We start from the raw sequence: 22,312 nt of genomic DNA on the forward strand, positions 1-22,312 counted from the left end.
CAAATTAAAATGAGATTTCTTTTATTCTAAAATCACAGTTTTATTGCTGTCTCATCTGCCACCTTTTTTTTCTATTCTATTCTACTAAAACTCTCCTTCAGAGATGGCTCTTTGTGACTATGAATGAGACAAGGGAAAAGTGGATACAGGGGATGAGAAGCAGAGGGAGAAAGTAACTTTAAGCTCTCTTTTTAATACATTTTTAAACCCCTCCCTGTGGACTAAAGCATAGTCAAGTGAAAATCCTGAAATTTGAAAATTTCAAATTATTTGGCTTAAATTTATGTGAGCAAAATCCATTTCTGATAGTTTTAGTTTAATATAAAAATACTAAAAATGTTATTTTTAAAAGAATCATTAATCCTAAATCATAACTAATCCATCCACATCACACTGGATGCAAATCTAAATAAAAACAAATCTATTCTCTTCCTGGAAATTCAAATACAGACACCACCTGTCTATTTTGATATTCCACATTTTCAAAGTAATTTCATGTAATCATCCCATCCCAGCCTCTGAAATAATGGGATAATAGAAAGGGTCAGATTCAGGGAGAAATATGGGAAGTCAGAAACTAACCACTGACTCTCTACCAGTGCATGTGATTGTATGGATTACAAGGTTGTTCGTTACAAGGAGATGGTGGTGGGCAACCGGCAGTGTGCCAGATCAATGAACCCTGTGTCTCTAGGGCTCTGTGCATGGCGAAAGCAGAATTCCCGTCTGCCTCAAGGGATCCCAGGTCTTAGCTGGCACTGCCAAGAGGTTTCTTCCTCTGGGGCATCAGGGGAGGGAAAAGCACCTCTCTCGGATTCAGCTAGGCAACACTTCTCTCTGCTGCGTCTCGATTACTCCCATCCGTGTGTGCGTGCGTGCGTGCATGTGTGTGGGGTGTGTGTGTGTGTGTGTGTGTGTGTGTGTGTGTGTGTGTGTGTGTGTGACTTCGTAGACTACTCACACGTACAGTAGAGACTCACAGGAGAGAGCGAAAGCAGGAGAGGGCGGGAGAGCTGGGAAGAGGAGGGGGAAAAGAGAGAGAGAGCGGGAGGGAGAGAGCGAAGGGAGGAAGGAGGCAGAAGAGATCCAGTTCCAGACAGCAGTAGCTGTTCGTGGCAGAGCAGACTCAGACTCCCTTCCCAGGCAGCACATAGTCTTACTGACTGCCTCCTTCTCCTCCGCTAAGAGGCAAGAACCGCAACCAGAACAGAGGCAGCAGCAGCCAGCTGCAGCTGCAATCTCCTACTTCTTTCCCTCAGTCAGTTCCTCCCCCTCTTCAGCTCCCAGCCCACAGCTATTTCCTTCTTCCAACCTCCTTAGGATCACTGGCTCATTTTCCTTTCTCACCTCTCTCCTATATTCCCTCCCACTCCTATCCCACCTTTCTCGCCTCTCCTTCCATCCCCATCTCCATCTCCCCTCCCTTTCTTTCTCTTTTCTTTTCTTTCCTTTTTTTAAAATTGCTGCTTTCGTCCGGTCTTGAGATAAGTGTTATTTCCCGTAATCCAACAGCATTTCAGTCTTAGAAACTGAAAAAGGAGTTTCTGGTTTTCCCTAGTGACATTATCAGTGTTATCTTTTTTTTTTTTAATCCAAAAGTGTAAGTCAAGGAGAGAACCTGGGATCTGATCGGCAGCCTTAAAGCGCAAGACTAGTACCATAATAGTAACTGTTATTGCTCTTTTTTTTTAAATTACTTATTTTATTTAAGAGGGAGGGAGTAAACTTCAGCCATCACCGGTGGTTAGAGACTATTATTGCTTCAAAGGAAGTGAAAGCCCTAAGGAAAAGGGAAGCGAGAAAGAATTGGAGAAAAAGGATCTGCGTTTCTCATCGTATCCGCAACAGCAGCGGCAAAAGAAAAGAGAGCTGTGCGTTGTAGCAGCTTCAGGAAAGAGGCAAGAGGATGCGGGGCTCTGAGCCCCGGGCTGCGGGGCGGCGGCGGCGTCTCTCCAGCGGCTGCGGTGCGGTTGGCCAAGGCGGTGGTGGGAATTGCAACTCCTCCTCGACCACAGTGTCTTTGGCCGGGTGCTGCTCTGCTCCCCGGCGAGCTCCGCTTTGGACTTGTCTCTTACTCTGTGCGGCACTCCGGACTCTTCTTGCCAGCCCGAGCAATGAAGGTAAGCAGTGGAGGTGGAGATGGACAGTGTGTGTGTGTGTGTGTGTGTGTGTGTGTGTCTGTGTTGGGGGGGAGGTGCGATGGGGAGCTATAGGGGAAGAGGAGGTGGATGGAGGTGAGGATGCACTTGAGCTTGGTCATTGGCTGGAAGGGACCATGGGGCGAGGTGGACTGTCTCTACAGCTGTCCCGAGTGCTACTCGCTCTTCCTAAGCTTGCTCATGACCTCCCTCCCATTAGCCCAGAGACCTTTCTTCTACCTTCTTTAGGTTTATGATTCTTCATTCCCTGGGGGCTATTGCGAAGAGGTGCTCATGGAGGGCAAGGTGCAGGTCCATTTGGGATCCGCTAAGTTATTGGGGGTGGGGGTGAAGGAGTACAAGGAAATGGTTTATTTACAGGATTCTGAGCTGAGATGTTGGGTTTCTAGGGAGAATGAGAGAGGAGGTGATTGTAGTGGGTCGCGGAAAGAGAGCGGCTGGTAGGGTGACAGCATTTTAATCCTGAGAGCTAGAAACCGTTATCTGGGGGTGAGTGGGTGCCTTTACTTGGGGCGAAAGTGGACACCAGGTGCTATTTCAGGGTTGGTGGCGGGAGCTGTTCTGGGGGTGGGGGGTAGGCGCACAAGTGTTGGAGGGAAGGCTCTCCACACTGTTGATGCCCATCTGTTTATGACTATAATAATTACACCAAGGCGGCCGTGCAGTAGGAGGCGGGTGAAGGGGAGGAGAAGACGCGAAGGGTGGAGGAGAAGCTGGGGTGTGGGATGGGGAGGAGGGATCTGTCTCTGCCAGGAAGTTGCTGCTGGAGCCTGTGAATGAATGTCTCTCTGGGTTTTTCAGTGCCTTTAGGGAGTGGGAAAAGCTCAGCTCCGGATACTGGAAGTCTCTTGATTTCCTTCCCTCCTCCAATACACTTTCTCTCTCTCTTTTTGGATCTGCAAAGGTTTATCTGGACTGTTTGCCGTCTGTGCTGTGGACTGGGGGGTGGGGGGTGGGAGTTGAGTGAGAACAGCACCTGTATCTTCCTTTCTTGTACGGGGCCCTGGTAAACAGCGGATAGTTCTCTGTGCCTCTTCTCTTCAGCCAACCTTCTGGCTCCCCAGCCAGGCTTCTAGTCTTTCTCTTCATACACACACACACACACACACACACACACACACACACAGAGAGAGAGAGAGAGAGAGAGAGAGAGAGAGAGAGAGAGAGAGAGACAGAGAGAGAGACAGAGAGAGAGAGAGAGAGAGACTGACTGACAGACTGAGGTTCACAGTGACACACTAGGCTTTCTGCAGGATATAGAAAATTCGGCTACCTTCGGAGAGGAGAAAAGCTGTTTTATCCGTTTTATTGATCTCTATCAGGAATGAGCTTCTAACTAGTATCCTTGATTTGGGACGAAGGAAGAAGATGAGCATTTGTGCCTTTTAGTCTGTCTTTCCTGAGGCAGGGGCCAAAAGATATAGTAATCGGCCACCTTCTAGTGTGCAAGTTTAGCGTCTCCACTCTTGGGGTAGATACTAAATTGTTTTCATACAGAATCAATTTTCCAAGATTCTGTGCCAAAATTAAAAAAAATACAATAAATCAAAACTGATTTTTTCCTTCTCCCATTCCCCCAAATGAACTATCTCCCTTTCTTTCCCCCAATATCCCAAATACCAATTCCCAAATGTCTTAACTGGGGGAATTCATTTAAGATACCCCATTGCCAAGGATTAGAATAAGCAGAGAAGTAAAAAAAAAAGAATTTCATCTTATGATGTGAATAAGCTAGAGAAGTATGTCACTGATCACAACTTTCTAGAGTTACCACTTCCCACCCCACCCACCCCCAACAAAGTTGCATCTCTTTTGTTGAAAGTCAGGAGAAGTCTATTAGGGTCTGATGGTTTGTCCTCATGGTTAGATAGCCAAAGTATGGAGATCCCCCCAAAAAAACATTCTAAGTACAATCTACCCAGGAGAGTTAACCTGGTTTTAAGTCCATTTCTCCATATTTTAGTGGTAGCCTTGAAAAGGGGTAGGAGGGCACTGAGAAGAAAAGATCTTCTTGTGTGCATGTGTGTGTGTGTGGTAAGGGGGTGTAGAACGTTCATGTGGAGGGCTAGCATATGGAATTGAATCTGAAAAAGGGTTATTTAGTTCAAGAAGGAAAAGAGAAAGAAGAAATTTAACAGGGAATGGTAGAATATAACAGATAAACCAGCTCTTACTCTAAGAACTTCATAGAACTGACCATACTGAAAATATAAGATAATCAAGTCTGTTACCATAGATTACTCCCAAGTTGCTGATCTCTTTTCAGAGCTAGAAAAAGACAGGAGATGCAAGCAGGCACATTTTTCAGATTCAAGAGAAGAAAGAGAAAAAAGAATGTATGCCTTCTTGGAAATAGCTAACCTATGTTTCCAAGGTCTTAAAATAGTCTATATCCCAACTCTTGGGTGTAGAGCATAACAAAACACAGCAGAGAGAAAATACAATAGAAATAGAAATGAAGTCATTAACATTGTTGATCCAATGCTCATCTCTTTTGCTAATCTCACCTCTATTCTGTACTGTTTTTCATTTTTTTCCCCAGACTTTTCTTGTACTGTCACAGACTTTTACTTGAGAACTTCTTTTAAAATTTGTTCTCTTTCCTCTCTCACTTCTCCCTGTCATTGCTTTTAATTGTGAAAAAATTGAAAATTGTATAATGTACCTATTCTGACACTACTCTCCCCTCTAATTGTCCCCTCTTCCCCTTGACCCCAGAGCATATGTAGATTCAGCAATAATAGTATAGTAATAGTAATGAGAGATTGAGAAGCAGGTGGGTTGCTTTGGGAAGGACAAATAGGTCCAGTGGACCATAGGAATATAGGATCTTAGAGTTAATTCTATTGTCTCTATCTCCCCTCTCTTATAAGAGGTATGTATGTGTAAATGCGTTTCTATAAACATATATGCATATAAAACCACAAATATACACTATATAATATATGTTTTCTTAGTTGCATTAATCTACCTTTGTAATATATAGTTCTTATTATATGAGAAAATAAGCTACAATCCCAATCAAAAATAGTTTATAAGTTTTCAGTCAAAGATCTAGTTAGTTTTTAGTGATTTAATTGTTGGACTTTTATAAGGAAAGGTAAGGAAAATTAAATGGGAGCCACTAGACAGATCTGGAATCTGGGGATCAGTACAAATTGAATTTTCCAATATTATGGCTTGTGGAAAATAAGACAGAAGAAATTCATGTAAAAGAAGACATGCATTCTTTGGTCTGAATGGTAAGAGGCCCTGTTCTTTGACTTAGTTGTCCTACTTGTATTGAACTATACAGAAGAACCTTTGAACTACTTGACAGGATATAGGAACTTAAAGAAAAAAATAAATTAATTCAGAGGTGTATTTGACAAAGTGAGTCCTCTGTAATTGGTGGAGAGAACAGTTCAAAGGACAGTTTTTACTAGCTCTTTCAACCAAAACGTGCATATTTTAGTATTTTTAGTAAGCAAGAGAGCAAGATCACTGATGTGTGGATCCTGGACATGGACTTTAAAATCAATAACTGACCCCTTAAATTATTATTATTTTTTAAATTAATTTACTGTCTGGGCATTTATTTGTAAACAAGGAATATTTGACAAGTACTTTTCACAGCAGGGATTCATGGCCAATTACTTTTGAACAGCTCTGCCTTTCACTCTAGTGAATCAAGCTTAATTCATTGAAACCACAGTCAGTAAAGTTCCTCTGTACTACTTACTGACAGTTATCAGCAGTATGTTTTAGAAACGTCCAGTTTCTTGTCTCTGAATGGTTTTCCTACATTTAAGAAAAAAATGTGTGGATAAGAGTAGGGGGAGTCTCTTGGTGGAACTGAGAATAAAAGCCTGAATTGATTGAGGGAAAATAATGAACCATTTCTTCAGAAAGGAAGGGAGGAGAAAGTTTTGTTATGTGTGTTTTATGTTTTTGCCTATGTTTCTTCAACTAAAAAAATCCCAAATATGGCAAATATATTTAACTAAAATAATTTGACATGTGGGAGTTATTATAATTGGACAATGCTTTGTTTTAAGTAGTTCTTTCAGAGTGGTAATAGGATGGAAACTGTGTTCAGCTCTAGGAGAAAGAAACATTCTTGGGTTTTCCTATCATTTATAAATCTTAAAAATGAGATGTAGGTTGATTTTGAAACTAGTTCCTGGAGTAGTAAGAATCAAGTTACAGCTTTTTTTTTCTTGATATGTATCAAGAGAGGAAAACTACTTTCAAGATGTTTATTTAATAAGTTAATGTTTAGCATAATTATGTAGAAAAAGGAAAATCTAAGATTTTTTTAAAAGAAGATTTTTCCTTTGGAAAATATTTCTTCAGTGTTAATATAATCATCTGCTACAAAAGAAAAGATGTAATATATAGATAAATCATTATTTTGTGGAACAAATGCTGCTTACATTAGGGACATATTTCTTACTTCCAAAAAAAAATATCTGTTAGAATTAAAGTATTAGTGTTTGGTTTTTCCTGCTTTCTCTGTTATTTAAAATCCATATAGAGAACAATGGAAATTAGTTCATATTTGCAACTTAAAATACTAAAATAATTTTGTTTAAAATATTAGATACTACTTTTGAGGAGATGATTTTTCCTTAGTTTATTCTGATTTTTAAAAATTTATAGAGAGATGTAGCAATAGTTATATTTATTGTCCTTTTAGCATGATCCCTCCAAAATTACCATAATTTGATTCAATGGAATTTATTATTTTGCCTTTGATTTTTTAAACAACATGAAAATAGAAATGTCCTTTTAAATGATTATTAATGCTGTTTATTTTTTGGTAAATGGGTTTCAAAGTTTATTGTGAGAAAGAAATGTGTAACAGATAAGGAACTCACAAAATTATTATTGATTTTCTTATACACTACCTTAAACTGCTTCCTTAAGTTCAAGTTAGTGCATCCTATCTTACCAATAAGATTGTATCTTAATTAGAAAAGTCATCTAATCACATTAAGTCAGTTTTGGTAGAGATATCTTTAAAATTTTAAATTGTACACCTGATAATTTCAATACTGAATTTATAAATTATGAAAAACTTCATGTTGAGTCTTAATTGAAGTTTGAATCACCAACTTTTTTCCCCTAATGAATCAATAACTAAAGATTGACTTATTATTCATTTTTTTTCTATTTCTTTAAAGAATGAGTACGTAGATTCAGGGAATACGTAGACACAAAATATATAGTTACCTCAGAGACTAGAATGGTTCTTGCTGTTCTAATATTTCTGATGAGTATATATTTATCTAATAAACTGGAATGTCTCCTAGTGTTCTGCTCTACTGGTTAAATACATATTTTATCAGAATCTATGTTATTAGTTAAGTATACCTTCTAAGGAGTTATAGTGGTCTATAATGAATATACTTAGTGATCACATAAATGATTTTTGGAAAATAGCTCTAATTCATAATTGCTTGAAACAATTCCAACTGAATTATAGGACCCTTAGATTCTTTATATGTACAGGTATTTCACTACATTCTGTTCAAAGATAGAAGTTTACAAATAATTCTATTTAAAATATGCAGGAAATTACATGTCAACTCAATAAGGGAGTTTTATAAAGCAGGAAACTGGACCAATAACTTTGAGCCATTCTAACCTATCACATATATTTCCATATGCTTTTAAATGGTCATAAACTATTTTGATTTGAGCATTTGTTAATTGCCATCTACTTTAATGTCTTGAACAAGGAAAATGTCCTTACATTTATGAAAGGAACCTACATTTCAATTTGAAAGTGATTTTTTTGTTATTTGGCTTAAAATATTCAAAACCAATAAATATTAGTGGGGTTCTTATATTTTTAAATTATAATTTTTTGACTATTTTGGTTTTTTTATAACCATAAAAATCTGTTGCTTAGACCTTTTAAAATGAACAAAATAGATAAAATAGGTAAGATAATGAAGATATGACTCCCATGCTAGCAATTTAATACCAAGTTGTAAATGAAATACATGTTTTGTGAGAAATCAGGAACATCTGTTAAAGTCATAACAGAAACTTAGATGAGCTCTTTATAATTCTATTATGTCTATTACCTCCATAATTCATTTTATTGAAATGTTTTTTTGCCAATCAAGATACAATTAGGTAAACTGACAGGTACTACTGTTAGAAAAGGCATGTTCAGCATTAATGTGTCTTCTTGCTCTGCTTTTTTTTTTTTTTTAGTTTCCTGAATAACAATGAGTAAGTCATTCAATATCAGTTTTTTAACTTACTCATTTGTAAAATGAGGGGTTTGGACTTAAAGACTCCCAAGATCCTTTCCAGATTCAGTAAAATGATTATCTCTTGGGGCAGCTGGGTAGCTCAGTGGAGTGAGAGTCAGGCCTAGAGACAGGAGGTCCTCGGTTCAAACCCGGCCTCAGCCACTTCCCAGCTGTGTGACCCTGGGCAAGTCACTTGACCCCCATTACCCACCCTTACCACTCTTCCACCTATGAGACAATACACCGAAGTACAAGGGTTAAAAAAAATGATTGTCTCTTATCCTATAATTCTTCCTTTTCTATGTTTTAGGATATAAGGCAATTTCCATTTAAGTAATTTTAATTCCATCAAATTATTGTTATAGTATAAATGCAAACTATAGATAGTAAAATGTGAAGAGGAAGAAGCTTCTACAGTTATTGTGGGCCTAAAGAAACATTAAAGAATAAGGTAATATTTTTCTTGGGATTCTAAAATTTTATCTAAGTTATTTCTTTGAGTTTACAATGAAGTACAATGATAGAGGACTAGTCAAGGTTATCTATTTCATAAATTGAAGTTGTGGTCTCAGCTTGCTTAATTTTTTTTGGAGGGGTGGTACTTTGTGGTAGCAGATTCTGGGCCAGTAACTACAAAGAAAATACAACATCAATAAAATATTTTAAAATAATGTATCTCTACTATATTTAAAACAAATTAGAGATAGTATTTATATACATTAAAGTTTCAAAAGCCTTTTACAAATATCTCACTTCACCCTCACAACTCTTGGAATTAAGTGCTATTAGTTATTAGTGTCCCACTTTTATGTTTGAGGAAATGGGCTGAGAGAGTTTGAATATTTTGTCCAGGGTAACACAAGTGTGTTAGTGGCTGTGGCAGGATTTGAACTCAAGTCTTCCTGGCTTCATATTCATCATTCTCTCCACAGCACCTCATAGGTATTTTTATATGATTAGTTGACAGATTTCATTAAGGCATCGAAGAAGAAAAACAAATAAACTTTAGATTTTTTCCCCCATGGTGTGTCTGTGGAATTATTAAACCACTGTTGCCAAGAGAAACCTATGGAAATTTAGATGCTGCCAGTTTTCTTTTTTTCCTTTTCTAAAAGATCTAAATTTGTAACACTTCTAATGTAGATCCCAAGTGCTACAATATTCCAAAAAAAATAACAAAAAGTAAACATTTTATAAAGTAGGGCGATTAAGAACTTATTGGCATGAGGAAGGAAGGACTGTTGCTTCATGTTTTAGTGTACTGACATGCACCAAATAGTAAATAATCTGGTATAGGTTGAAGATCATTGAACTTAGAGTCTGATAAGTTTATTTGCTTAGATGTTAGCTACTCTTGAAAAAGTCAGTTCAGTTTCCTACAGACTACTGAGATAAAACTATCAGTTTTCTCCCATATAGAATGAAGATAATTGTATTTTTGCTACTTTATAAAGTACTTTTGATGAAAATTGTTAGATAATGATAATAAAAATAACTAACCTTGTATCAGTTAGTTTGCTCAGTGGTTAGAGAGTCATACCCAGAGATAGTAGGTCCTGAGTTCAAATTTGATCTCAGATACTTCCCAGCTCTATGACCCTGGCCAAGAAAATTAACCTCTATTGCCTAAATCTTTATCATTCTTCAGTATTAAAATAGGATTCAAATCTGGGTTTTCTGACTACAAAACCAATATTTTTTTCATTGCCTTACAACTTACCATTTAATTACAACCAATCTTTGTTGGAAAGACTTGTTATAGGTTAAAAGGACTATCATAATTTTATTTTTTTTGTATTTTTTTCCTGTATGAATTTAGGAAGTACTTATCTTGGGATGACTGACCCGTCTTTTGTTGAAGGCTTTGTTTTGATTTTCATATTTTCAAATTGATCTTTTTGCTTTAGGAATTTGGGGATGCAAGAGAAAAAGAAAGGTAAAGAAGACTTTGAGGGAAAGAAAAAAGGTTCCTGGAATCAGGAAGAAGAGATGTTCTGAGGAAGATAAAGGCCTTAAGTGCCCAGAATCAGAGGTGTCTCTTCTCTTCAGGTCAATTGATGGTAGTTAGAGGAGAGAGAGGCTTAAAGGATGATAAGATATTTTCCATCCCTCTCTCTTGTCTCTGGGCACCTACATCTCCCTGCATCACTGATGTGTGTTATGTACTAAACCCTTGAATAGACTGATGTCTGTATTGAGATTATCTGCTTAGTAGAGCAGGGCTAGACAAACCTTCTTAACTAGTAGGCCAGAGTCTGAGTTTCCCCAGTTACACCCAAATCCCCCAATACCCTAAGGTATTTAATATAATTATGGAAAAACATTTTACTTTTTTCTCATATCCTTTTAAAAATAGCTTATCATAATTATTCATTCCATGCCTTTTTTTCTGTTGATTTGACCAACTGAGAATTTAGATGCTAGGCTATAAAGAAAGGAAAATATTTTTCTCAGCCATAGATTTTTCTAGCAGTTGTGATAGCACCTAAATATTTATCTCCAGTAGTTTAGTTCTCTGGGAAACTTGTTTGTTTTCAGTATTTCTTTGCCTGGTTTCAGCCTGTCTTTGACTAATTATTTATTTTGAGCAATTGATTTTAAGTACCAGAAGGACTAGACCATAATCAAACAATTGATTGGTATGAACCAGAATTTAGCAATACTGCAGCTTAAGTAAATACTTTTAAATATTCTCTGATTATTCTGGGGCCATCTTTGTTTTTGATGAAAATTTGCTACCATCTCCATCTCCAAACCCTTGATGAAAGGCAGTTAAGTGGATGGTAGTAGTTACAGTATTGGATTTAGGAACTTTATTTTAATTTTTCCTTAGACACTAGTTTTGTGATGCTGGGCAGGTTACTTAACTGTCAGCCTCAGTTTCCTAATGCATGAGGAGAAAATAGTAATGACACAAACAAGATTCTGCAATGATCTGATGAAATAATATTTGTAAAGTGCTTTGCAAACCTAAATGTTATATTAATGTTATTTTCATGTTTATACCTACATATAGAAAGAGTAAGTGGCTTTTTCAAGGCTAACAGGGAAGCCATGAATCAGGTGAGATGGCTTTAAATATTATTTATATATATACATATATATATATATACACGCATATAAATATATAAATTCTTCCATATTATATGTATCTATATATAATATTTTACATGAGATTTAGAAATTATCTAGTCCAGCCTTTCATTTTAAAAATTATGAAAAATATGACTCAGAAATTTAAAGCAGCTTGCCCCAGTTGGCAAAAGTAATAAAAGGTAGTGCCAGGTCTCAGGTCTAGTTTCTTATTCTGAATTCAGAGTCTTGGTATAGACTACCAAGACTACTCTTTAACATGTCCAGCATAGATTAGGTTATTTTTGTTCAAAATCAAAGCTTCTAATCATTGAGGTTAAAAAGGAGATTTTTTTCTCATGAAAGTCATGTTTTTTATGAATCACAAACAAAAATCTGAGTAGTTAGTTGAATTATTTTTTCTTTCTTTCTTTTTTTCCCCCAAGACAGATGGTTTATTTAATTCGCAATGACTAGCTGCATCTCTCCTCATTCCAGGATGTAGTTGCATGCGTGTTGAGTGGAAAGATAAACTTTGCAGGTATATCCGGACTGACACCAACATAATAACAAAGTCAGTCCCCTAGTATAAGCCCCAAAGGAGTTTTTACTTTCATCAAAATCTTTCTTGAGCATTTGCAGAAGAATTCATTCAGTCTTCCCAGTCACACAGAAGTTATCAATGGTTTTTCTTAGCTTGTTCTTATGTCCATTTTTGTTATTTTAATAAATTAGTAAAGGAAACTCCTAAGAACATATGAACTTCTGAGGGTAGGGACAACTTTTTAAAAATAGTTGTCCATCTGCCATATAGGAGGCACTTCACTAATTGCTGATTGACTTTTTGACCAAGGAGAACATGTTCAGACTTTTATGGTCTTATGGACAAATTCATATATATTTTCAAAAGAACTTAAGCCTTGTTTGCTGTTCCAGTGTATTTGATCCCTAGAGAACTTGAAGAGGAGGCTGGATTTATTTTTCAGCCCCTTGTAATGTCACCCTTCTTAGAACAACAGGAAGTAAAATGTGGAAGGGATTATCTAGTTTCAATCCTTAAATTTACAAATAAAGAAACTGAATTTTAGAGAATTGAAGTAATTTGTCATGGTCAAGGTTTCAGGATCTAAATACAGAGTTGTTATTTTTTTAATATTTAGTTTACATATATAAAACTGAAACTGACAAATTTACTGGTGAATAATTCAGGCACAATTTATTTTTAATCTTATAAGTCAGCCAGTATGCATTTATTAAGTGCCAACTGTATCCTAGGGACTATCAATTTTATTTTATTTTTTAAAATTTCTTTAATATTTTATTTTTTTAGAAACATTTTCCAACTTTAAAATATTCTTGTTTTTACTTTTCCGTTCACCCCCCTTCAACCTCCCATATCCAACTCACATTTCCACTGGTTTTAACATGTGTGATCAATCAAGACGTATTTACATATTATTGATAGTTACATTGGTGTGGTCATTTAGTGTCTACATCCCAAACCATGCCCGCATCAACCCATGTGTTCAAGCAGTTGTTTTTCTTCTGTTTCCACTCTTGCAGTTCTTCTTCTGAATGTGGGTAGTGTTCTTTTCCATAAATCCCTCAGAATTGTCCTGGGCCATTGTATTGTTGCTAGTACAAAAGTCCATTACATTCAATTTTACCAGTGTATCAGTCTCTGTACACAATATTCTCCTGCTTCTGCTCCTTTCACTCTGCATCAATTCCTGGAGGTCTTTCCAGTTTAAATGGAATTCTTCCAGTTTATTATTCCTTTGAATACAAAAGTATTCCATCACCAACATATAACACAATTTGTTTAGCCATTCCCCAATTGAAGGGCATCCCTTCATTTTCCAGTTTTTTGCCACCACAAAAAGTGCAGCTATGAATATTTTCGTACAAGTCTGTTTATCTATGATCTCTTTGGGGTACAAACCCAGCAATGGTGTGGCTGGATCGAAGGGCAGGCAGTCTTTTAGAGTTCTTTGATCATAGTTCCAAATTGCCATCCAGAATGGTTGGATCAGTACCAGCAATGCATTAATGTCCCAATTTTGCCACATCCCCTCCAACATTCATTACTCTCCCCTGCTAATATTTTAGCCAATCTGCTAGGTGTGAGGTGATACCTCAGAGTTGTTTTGATTTGCATTTCTCTAATTATTAGAGATTTAGAACTCTTTCTCATGTGCTTATTGATAGTTTTGATTTCTTTATCTGAAAATTGCCTATTCATGTCCCTTGCCCATGAATCAATTGGGGAATGGCTTGATTTTTTTATACAATTGTTTTTAGCTCCTTGTATATTTGAGTAATTAGACCTCTGTCATAATTTGTTATGAAGATTTTTTCCCCAGTTTGTTGTTTCTGTTCTGATTTTGGTTGCATTGTTTGTGTTTGTACGAAACCCTTTTAATTTAATATAATCAAAATTATTTATTTTAAATTTTGTAATTTTTTCTAACTCTTGCTTGGTTTTAAAATCTTCCCATATATCTGAGAGGTATTCTATTCTATGTTCACCTAATTTTCTTATAGTTTCCTTCTTTATATTCAAGTCATTCATCCATTCTGAATTTATCTTGGTGTAGGGTTTGAGATGGTGATCTAAACCTAATCTCTCCCATATTATTTTCCAATTTTCCCAACAATTTTTGTCAAGTAGTGGATTTTTGTCCCAAAAGTTAGGCTCTTTGGGATTACCATACACTGTCTTGCTGACATCACTTACCCCAAGTCTATTCGACTGATCCTCCCTTCTCTCTCTTAGCCAGTACAATATCGTTTTGATGACCACGGCTTTATAGTATAGTTTAATATCTGGTACTTCTAAGGCGCTTTCCTTCACATTTTTTTCATTATTTCCTTTGATATTCTTGATGTTTTGTTCTTCCAAATGAACTTTGTTATAGTTTTTTCTAATTTAGTAAAAAAAGGTTTTTTTTGGTAGTTTGATAGTTATGGCGCTAAATAGGTATATTAATTTGGGTAGAATGTTCATTTTTATTATGTTAGCTCATCCTACCCATGAGCAATCAATGTTTTTCCAATTGTTTAGATCTAGTTTTAATTGTTTGGAAAGTGTTTTGTAGTTGTGTTCATATAATTTCTGTGTTTGCTTTGGTAGATAGATTCCTAAGTATTTTATGTTGTGTAAGGTGATTTTAAATGGTGTTTCTCTTTCTACCTCTTGCTACTGTGATGTGTTCGAGATATATAGAAATGCCAGTGATTTATGTGCATTTACTTTGTATCCTGCGACTTTGCTAAAGTTGTTGATCATTTTTATTAGCTTTTTAGTTGATTCTCTAGGATTTTTTAAGTAGACTATCATATCATCTTCAAAGAGTGATAGCTTAGTCTCCTCATTGCCTATTTTAGGATGAAATACCTTTTTTTTTAGACCCTTAACCTCGGTGTATTGTCTCATAGGTGGAAGAGTGGCAAGGGTGGGCAATGGGTGTCAAGTGACTTGTCCAGGGTCACACAGCTGGGAAGTGGCTGAGGCCGGGTTTGAACCTAGGACCTCCTGTCTCTAGGCCTGACTCTCACTCCACTGAGCTACCCAGCTGCCCCTTCCTCATTGCCTATTTTAATACCTTCAATTTATTTTTCTTTCCTAATTGTTACTGCTAGTGTTTCTAGTACAATGTTAAATAATACAGGTGATAGTGGGCCTCCTTGTTTCACACCTGATCTTATTGGGAAGGATTCTGATTTATCCCCATTGCAAATGATGCTTGTTGATAGTTTTAGGTATATGCTGTTTATTATTTTTAGGAAAGGTCCTTCTATTCCTATACTTTCTAGTGTTTTCAATAGGAATGGATGCTGTATTTTATCAAAGGCTTTTTCAGCATCTATTGAGATAATCATGTCGTTTTTGTTGATTTGCTTACTGATGTGGTCAATTATGAGAATGGTTTTCCTGATGTTGAACCATATTTGCATTCCTGGTATAATCCCACCTGATAGTAATGAATAACCCTCCTGATCACTTGCTGGAGTCTCTTTGTTACTATTCTGTTTAAGATTTTTGCATCTATATTCATTAAGGAAATTGGTCTGTAGTTTTCTTTCTCTGTTTTTCATCTACCTGGCATTGGGATCAGTACCATATTTTTGTCATAAAAGAAGTTTGGTAGAACTCTTTCTTTACTTATTATGTCAAATAGTTTGTATGGTATTGGAATTAGTTGTTCTTTAAAGGTTTAATAGAATTCACTGGTGAATCCATCTGGTCCTGGGGTTTTTTTTAGGGAGTTCTTTGATGGCTTGTTCAATTTCTTTTTCTGATATGGGATTATTTAAGCATTCTATTTCTTCTACTGTTAATCTAGGCAATTTATATTTTTGTAGATATTCATCCATCTAACCTAGATTGCTATATTTATTGCCATATAATTGCACAAAATAGTTTTTAATGATTGCCTTGATTTCCTCTTTATTAGAGGTGAGATCTCCCTTTTCAACTTTAATACTGATGATTTGGTTTTCTTCTTTCCTTTTCTTAATTAGATTGACCAGTACTTTGTCTATTTTATTTGTTTTTTCAAAGTACCAGCTTCTAGTCTTATTTATTAATTTAATAGTTCTTTTACTTTCAATTTTATTGATTTCTCCTATAATTTTTATAATCTCCAATTTGTTTTCAGTTGGGGATTTTTAATTTGTTCCCTTTCTAGTTTTTTAAGTTGTATGCCCAGTTCATTGATCTTTGCCTTCTCTAATTTGTTAATATAAGCATTCAAGGATATAAATTTCTTCCTGAGTACTGCCTTAGCTGCATTCCACAGAGTTTGGTAGGATGTTTCATCATTGTCATTCTCTTCAATGAAATTATTGATTGCTTTTATGATTTATTCTTTGACTAACTGGTTTCGGAGAATCATATTATTTAATTTCCAATTAGTTTTTGATTTTCCTGTCTATGTGCTCTTACTAATTATTGTTTTTATTGCATTATGATCTGAGAAGGTTACATTTATTATTTCTGCTCTTTTGCATTTGTTTGCAATGTTTCTATGCATGGTCAATCTTTGTGAATGTACCATGTGCAGCTGAAAAGAAGGTCTATTCCTTTTTGTCCCTATTTATTTTTCTCCAAAAATCTATTAAATCTAATTTTTCTAGGACTTCATTTTCCTCTCTTATCTCTTTCTTATTTATTTTTTGATTTGATTTATCTAAATCTGAAAGAGGAATATTTAGATCTCCCACTAGTATGGTTTTATTATCTATTTCCTTCTTGAGCACTGCCAGTTTCTCCTTTAGGAATTTGGATGCTATACCGTTTGGTGCATACATGTTGAGTACTGTTATTTCCTCATTGTCTATACTGCCTTTTATCAGGATGTAATTACTTTCCTTATCTCTTTTAACCAAATCTATTTTTACTTTGGCTCTTTCAGAGTTCATGATCATCACTCTTGCCTTCTTTTTCTCATTTGAAGCCCAAAAGATTTTGCTCCAGCCCTTTACCTTAAACCTGTGTATGTCCACCCACCTCATATATGTTTCCTGTAGACAAGGTATGGTAGGATTTTGGTTTCTAATCCACTCTGCTATTTGCTTCTGTTTTGTGGGTGAGTTCATCCCATTCACATACTGAGTTTTAATTATCAGTTGTGTATTCCCCAACATTTTGGTATCCTCTCCTAGTTCTACCCCTCCTTCTTATGCTATTTCCTTTTAAACCAGTGGTTTGTTTTAGACCAGTCCCTCTTGTCTCCTCCCTTGATTTGCTTCCCTTTCCACCCCATCCCTTATCATTCCCCTCTTTTTATTTTTTAAGGCCTAATGAATTCCCTCCCTCATCTCCTCCCCTCCCTTTTTTGACCTCCCCACTCCCCTGCTCCCCTTGGTTTATCCCTTCTGACTTTCTCAGTAGGGTTAGATAGAATTCTATATCCCAATGGATATAGCTACTCTTCCCTCTCAGGGTTAATTCCACTGTAAGGTTTATATATTACCTCTTAATGCTCTCTTCCTCTCCTTTTTATAATAGTATTGATCCCTCCCCTTCCCATCCTCTATTCACCCTCCCTCCTTTTTCCCAACCCCATCTCATCTTAGACCATTTAGTGCTCCAACCTCTCCCTATAAATAATTCTTCTAATTACTATAATAGTGAATATGGTTTTTGAAAATTACACGTAACATTTCTCCATAAAGGAATACAAATAATTTTATCTTATTAAAGCCCTTGAAGGGATACATTTAAGAATAAGAATTTTCTTTCTTTCCCCTCTGTTTCTTATTTACCTTTTCATGTTTCTCTTGGTTGTTGTGGTTTGATAGCAAACTTTCCATTCAGTCCTGGTCTTTTCTGTGCAAATACTTGGAAATCTTCTATCTTGTTGAATGCCCATCCTTTCCCCTGGAAGTATATAGTCAGTTTTGATGAGAAGGAGATCCATAGTTGTAGACCCAGTTCTCTTGCCTTTCTGAATATCATATTCCAAGCCTTGTGGTCTTTTAGTTTGGAGGCTGCCAGGTCCTGTGTGATCCTGCTTGGTGCCCCTTGATATCTGAATTGTCTTTTTCAGGCTTCTTGTAATATTTTTTCTTTTACTTGGAACCTCTTGAATTTGGGTGTTATATTTTGGGGGGTTGTCTTTTCAGGGTCTAGTGTAGAGGGTGATCTAAGGATCCTTTCAATGTCTATATTGCCCTGTTGTAGAACTTCAGGGCAGTTTTGCTGAATAATTTCTTTTAGTATGGAGTCCAAATTTCTATTAATTTCTGTTTTTTCAGGAAGAACAATGATTCTCAAATTGTCTCTTCTAGACCTGTTTTCTTGATCTGTCAGTTTCTCAGTGAGGTATTTCAGGTTTCCTTCTATTTTATCAGTCTTTTGACTTTGCTTTATTTGTTCTTGCTGTCTTGAGAGATCATTGGCTTATAATTGCCCAATTCTAGCCTTTAGAGACTGGTTTTCCTTTTCATTCTGGTCTATCTGGTTCTTCAACGCTTCTAGCTGGTCATTTCTGGTCTTCAGTTTGCTTATCAATTCATTTGATTTCTGATCCTCACTTTTCAATTGGGAAATTCTGCCTTTTAAACTGTTATTTTCTTGCCAGACCTCTTCCATCTTTCTCATAATCTCAGATCTGAACTCTTCAAGATCTTGTGACCCATTTTCATTTTTTGGGAAGGTTTGGATGTCTTTAATTGTTTGTCCTCTGTTTTCTTTTTTTTTTCTGTGCAGAATTTATCAAGTGTTTGTTTTTTTTTTCTTGGTCTTCTCATTTATTTCTTGATTGGCCTTGATTGTAATCATTATGTTTTATCTGCCAGAAGGCTAAGGCAATTTGATTCTCTTTGTATGGAGTTAGGGTGCAGTTTTTTGCTTGAGGCTACTTTGTGAGTCTCCTGGATTCTCTGGGGACCCTCCCAGGGTCTCTGGTCTAGCTGTTTTCAAAGTTGAGCCACCTTGTTCCTAGCCAGCTGTCCAGAGCTTGGGACTTGGCCCAAACTTGCTCCTCCACCTTAGATTCTCCACAGAGTCTCAGCTCCCTGGGCACTGCTGCTGCCTTTCTCAGCCCCACTCCAATCTCCAAAGTCTTAGTTTTCCTGTCTCTTGGGGTCCCTGGTCTAGCTGTTTTCAAGGTTAAGCCCCTGTGGTCCTAACCAACTGCCCAGAACCTGGAACTTGGCCCAAGCTTGCTCCTCCACCTGAGATTTTCCCGAGTCTTAGTGCACTGAGCACTGCTGCTGCCTCTCTCAGCCCCACTCCCGTGTCCAAGGTCCGAGTTCTCTAGCCACCTGGGATCCTAGGTCCTGCTGCTCTCAGGGGCAAGCCCCTAGTAGTGCCAGCTAGCTGCCTAGGGGCTAGATTTTGTGCCCACTCCCCTTGCTCTAACTCTGGAGCTCAGCCTCTGACTCTGGTACTGTGGGTGGGGTAGGGCAGGGTTGATCTGCTCCAGTTTTAATGGGAGCTATTCCCCTCCCCCTTATAGTGTGGAAGTGCCCAAATCTCACGTACCTTTCATACTGCGCCCTATTGTGGGGTCCCTTTTTTCATCTGGATTTTGTTTTCTTGTCCTCTGGATATACTCTATATGTTGGTAAGGAAAGTTGCCGTGCCTCTACTCTGCCACCATCTTAACCCAGAATGGGACTATCAATTTTAAATACTAATCTCTACTTTTAGTTAGACTTTATTTATTCTTTTATGGCCAGTAAGAGAAATTTTTTCAGCATAGGTAATAAGAACAGGAAATTGCTCAAAAGGCAAATATACTGGGGGGCAGCTAGGTAGCTCAGTGGATTGAGAGCCAGGCCTAGAGACGGGAGGTCCTAGGTTCAAATCTGGCCTCAGACACTTCCCAGCTGTGTGACCCTGGGCAAGTCACTTGACCCCCATTGCCTACCCTTACCACTCTTCTGCCTTGGAGCCAATATACAGTATTGACTCCAAGGTGGAAGGTAAGGGTTTAAAAAAAAAGGAAAATATACTGGTTATGGGGGGACTTCAGATGTCTGGATATTTACAGAAACTCTTTGTTCAAAGTGGAAGAGTGAATGATCATACACATTAATAGATTTTCTTCGGTGACAGTTATATCCTCCAAAATGTAAAGGAGTCAATTGGAAATTTTGTTCTGGATTTGATTCTCATCAATAAGAAAGAAATGATATCTAGTGGGGAAATGATGGTAACATTGTATGAATTAGACCATTTCATCTTTCAATTGATGATAGGGAAGGAAAGGAAAAATAAGCATAGTTTCACACACAATATGTTAGATTTCAAAGGGGTTAAGAAAAAAAAGGAATAATTAGTGTTCCCTAAAATGATGTAGAAGACATTGCCCTTAAAGAAGAAACTTTTCACACTGAATCCCATGTCAACATGTCATAGAGGATTTTTTTCCCAAGGGATAAGTTGGACAAAATGATTTCTTAAGTCCCTTAAAACTAGTAGTGGCATAAAATTGTGATAGAACACTATTGTGCTGTAAGAAATGATGAACAGTTTAAAAATTGGAAAATATATAAAGGCTTACATGAAATTATGAAGAGTGAAATGAGCAGAATTGAGAGAACATTATATAAAGCAACAGATTGAAAAATGATTTGCGTGTCCACCTTCAGAAAAAGAACTGATAAATAGAAAGAAGTGAGACCTAGTTTTATATATACAATTTTTTTTGGTCAAATAATACCTTCTCTAATGAGGGTAGGGGAGGGATGGAGTTCATTAGGTATGTTGATGTAACAAAGAAATTAATTAATTAAAAAAAGCTATGAGATAAAATGAGCCTTTGGTGTTCTTTAAAGGTCTTGATTGTGAAGATCTCATACATGTAAGACTATCAGCAAAGAGAGTTGTATCAGCAAAACTTATCTTAGATATGGAAATGGGGGAATTATTCCCAATGTTTGACACACATTGTTAATAGAGGCTCACTACTTTTGACAGTTCCTATCTAATAGTTAAAACTTTTACTCCTAGAGGAGAGGGAATTAAAAATTGGGCATTTACTTTAAATAATAATATTGCATGACATAAAACATATGATATAGCATGATTATAAAATAATGTGATACAACATATCAAATATGCATATATACATAATCCCACAACATCTTACATTAGGTATTCATGCATATACATTCTATAAATGAATAATACATCAAATGATTATTTAGTCAAAAGATTAAATTTAAAAAATTAAATTTAATCAAAATATTTGTCTAGCCTCTTGTAGTATTAAATACCAGAAGCTACCTATACATAAATTATATGTAAACATGAACATGTGTGCTATATATAATGTTATTGTCTAATTATATTTCTAATAACCCATTTATATACAGACACATATATATGCCTAGAAAAATACTTCTTCATTTTTCTGTTTTCCAAATTGGAACAGTTAAAGGCAAACAGGGACAGAAAATCATTCTAACTTGGAGAATTTTAGTCATCAAATTACATGTGGGATTTTCCCACAGTGATATCTAGGAAAAAAAAACTGTCAAATACCATCGCCCTATTTTTCTACTGTGCTTCCTTTGATGTTTAATAGCTAAGAAATGAATGATTTTCTTTCTTCCAGATTAATTTATATAATGCCAATATGGAATTGACATGTTTTAAATGTATTTTTTAATGGAAGGTATTGTAAAAAGACATGAGCTTGTTAACAACCAGAAATACCAAGAGAGATTCTGAACATTTTTGAATTTTGAACCTTTTTATAGTATGATGTCTGTTATCTTTTTCTTCCTTATAATCCAAACTTTGAAAAAAATAATTATTACAAAGTACTGAAAAGCTCTCATGAAGGTAGGCAGACTGAACAATTAAAAATTTGTAAATCTTCTGAGACTTCACATAATAATTTGATTGATTACATGTTAGTCAGAGCTCCATTATTTTCTCTATGAACTTTAGTCAATAAATTATTTAATTAAATTTCATGCAGTTTATTAGAAATGCTGAAAATAATAACTTGGGACTATTCTTCCTTTTTAACTTATATATACATGTATGCATATGGGCAGCTGATATTCAATAATGAATGATTGCTGGATATTAGCCTGATATTTATGTCAAAGAAAACATTTGCCTGAGATATCTTCAAGTTCAGAAAAAAAGTCCTCATTGATTAATATAGTAAATTAATCAGTTCACATATGTGGGCTAGAAGGGACCAATTTTTTCTTGTTTTTTTAAATTTATATTGGCTATTGAGGAGACTCTTAGACTAAAGCTAGAGATTAGTCAGGTAACACTAATTAATTTTATGTTGAATATTAGCAATTAGAAAGATAATTTGTGATATATATATATATATATATATATATATATATATA

At 36.0% G+C, this 22,312-nt stretch overlaps 1 protein-coding gene across 1 annotated transcript in view; it reads left to right on the plus strand.

Annotated features, from left to right (window-relative positions):
- Positions 1 to 1,906: 1,906 nt before the first annotated feature.
- Positions 1,907 to 22,312, plus strand: part of EPHA5 (EPH receptor A5) — a 464,007-nt gene continuing 443,601 nt past the window's right edge. The window contains exon 1 of the mRNA XM_044681722.1: positions 1,907 to 2,120. Coding sequence (XP_044537657.1) covers positions 1,907 to 2,120 — 214 coding nt within the window. The remainder of the gene's footprint in view (positions 2,121 to 22,312) is intronic.

This window comes from Gracilinanus agilis, chromosome 6 (genome assembly GCF_016433145.1).
Source record: "Gracilinanus agilis isolate LMUSP501 chromosome 6, AgileGrace, whole genome shotgun sequence".
NCBI classification, from domain to species: domain Eukaryota; kingdom Metazoa; phylum Chordata; class Mammalia; order Didelphimorphia; family Didelphidae; genus Gracilinanus; species Gracilinanus agilis.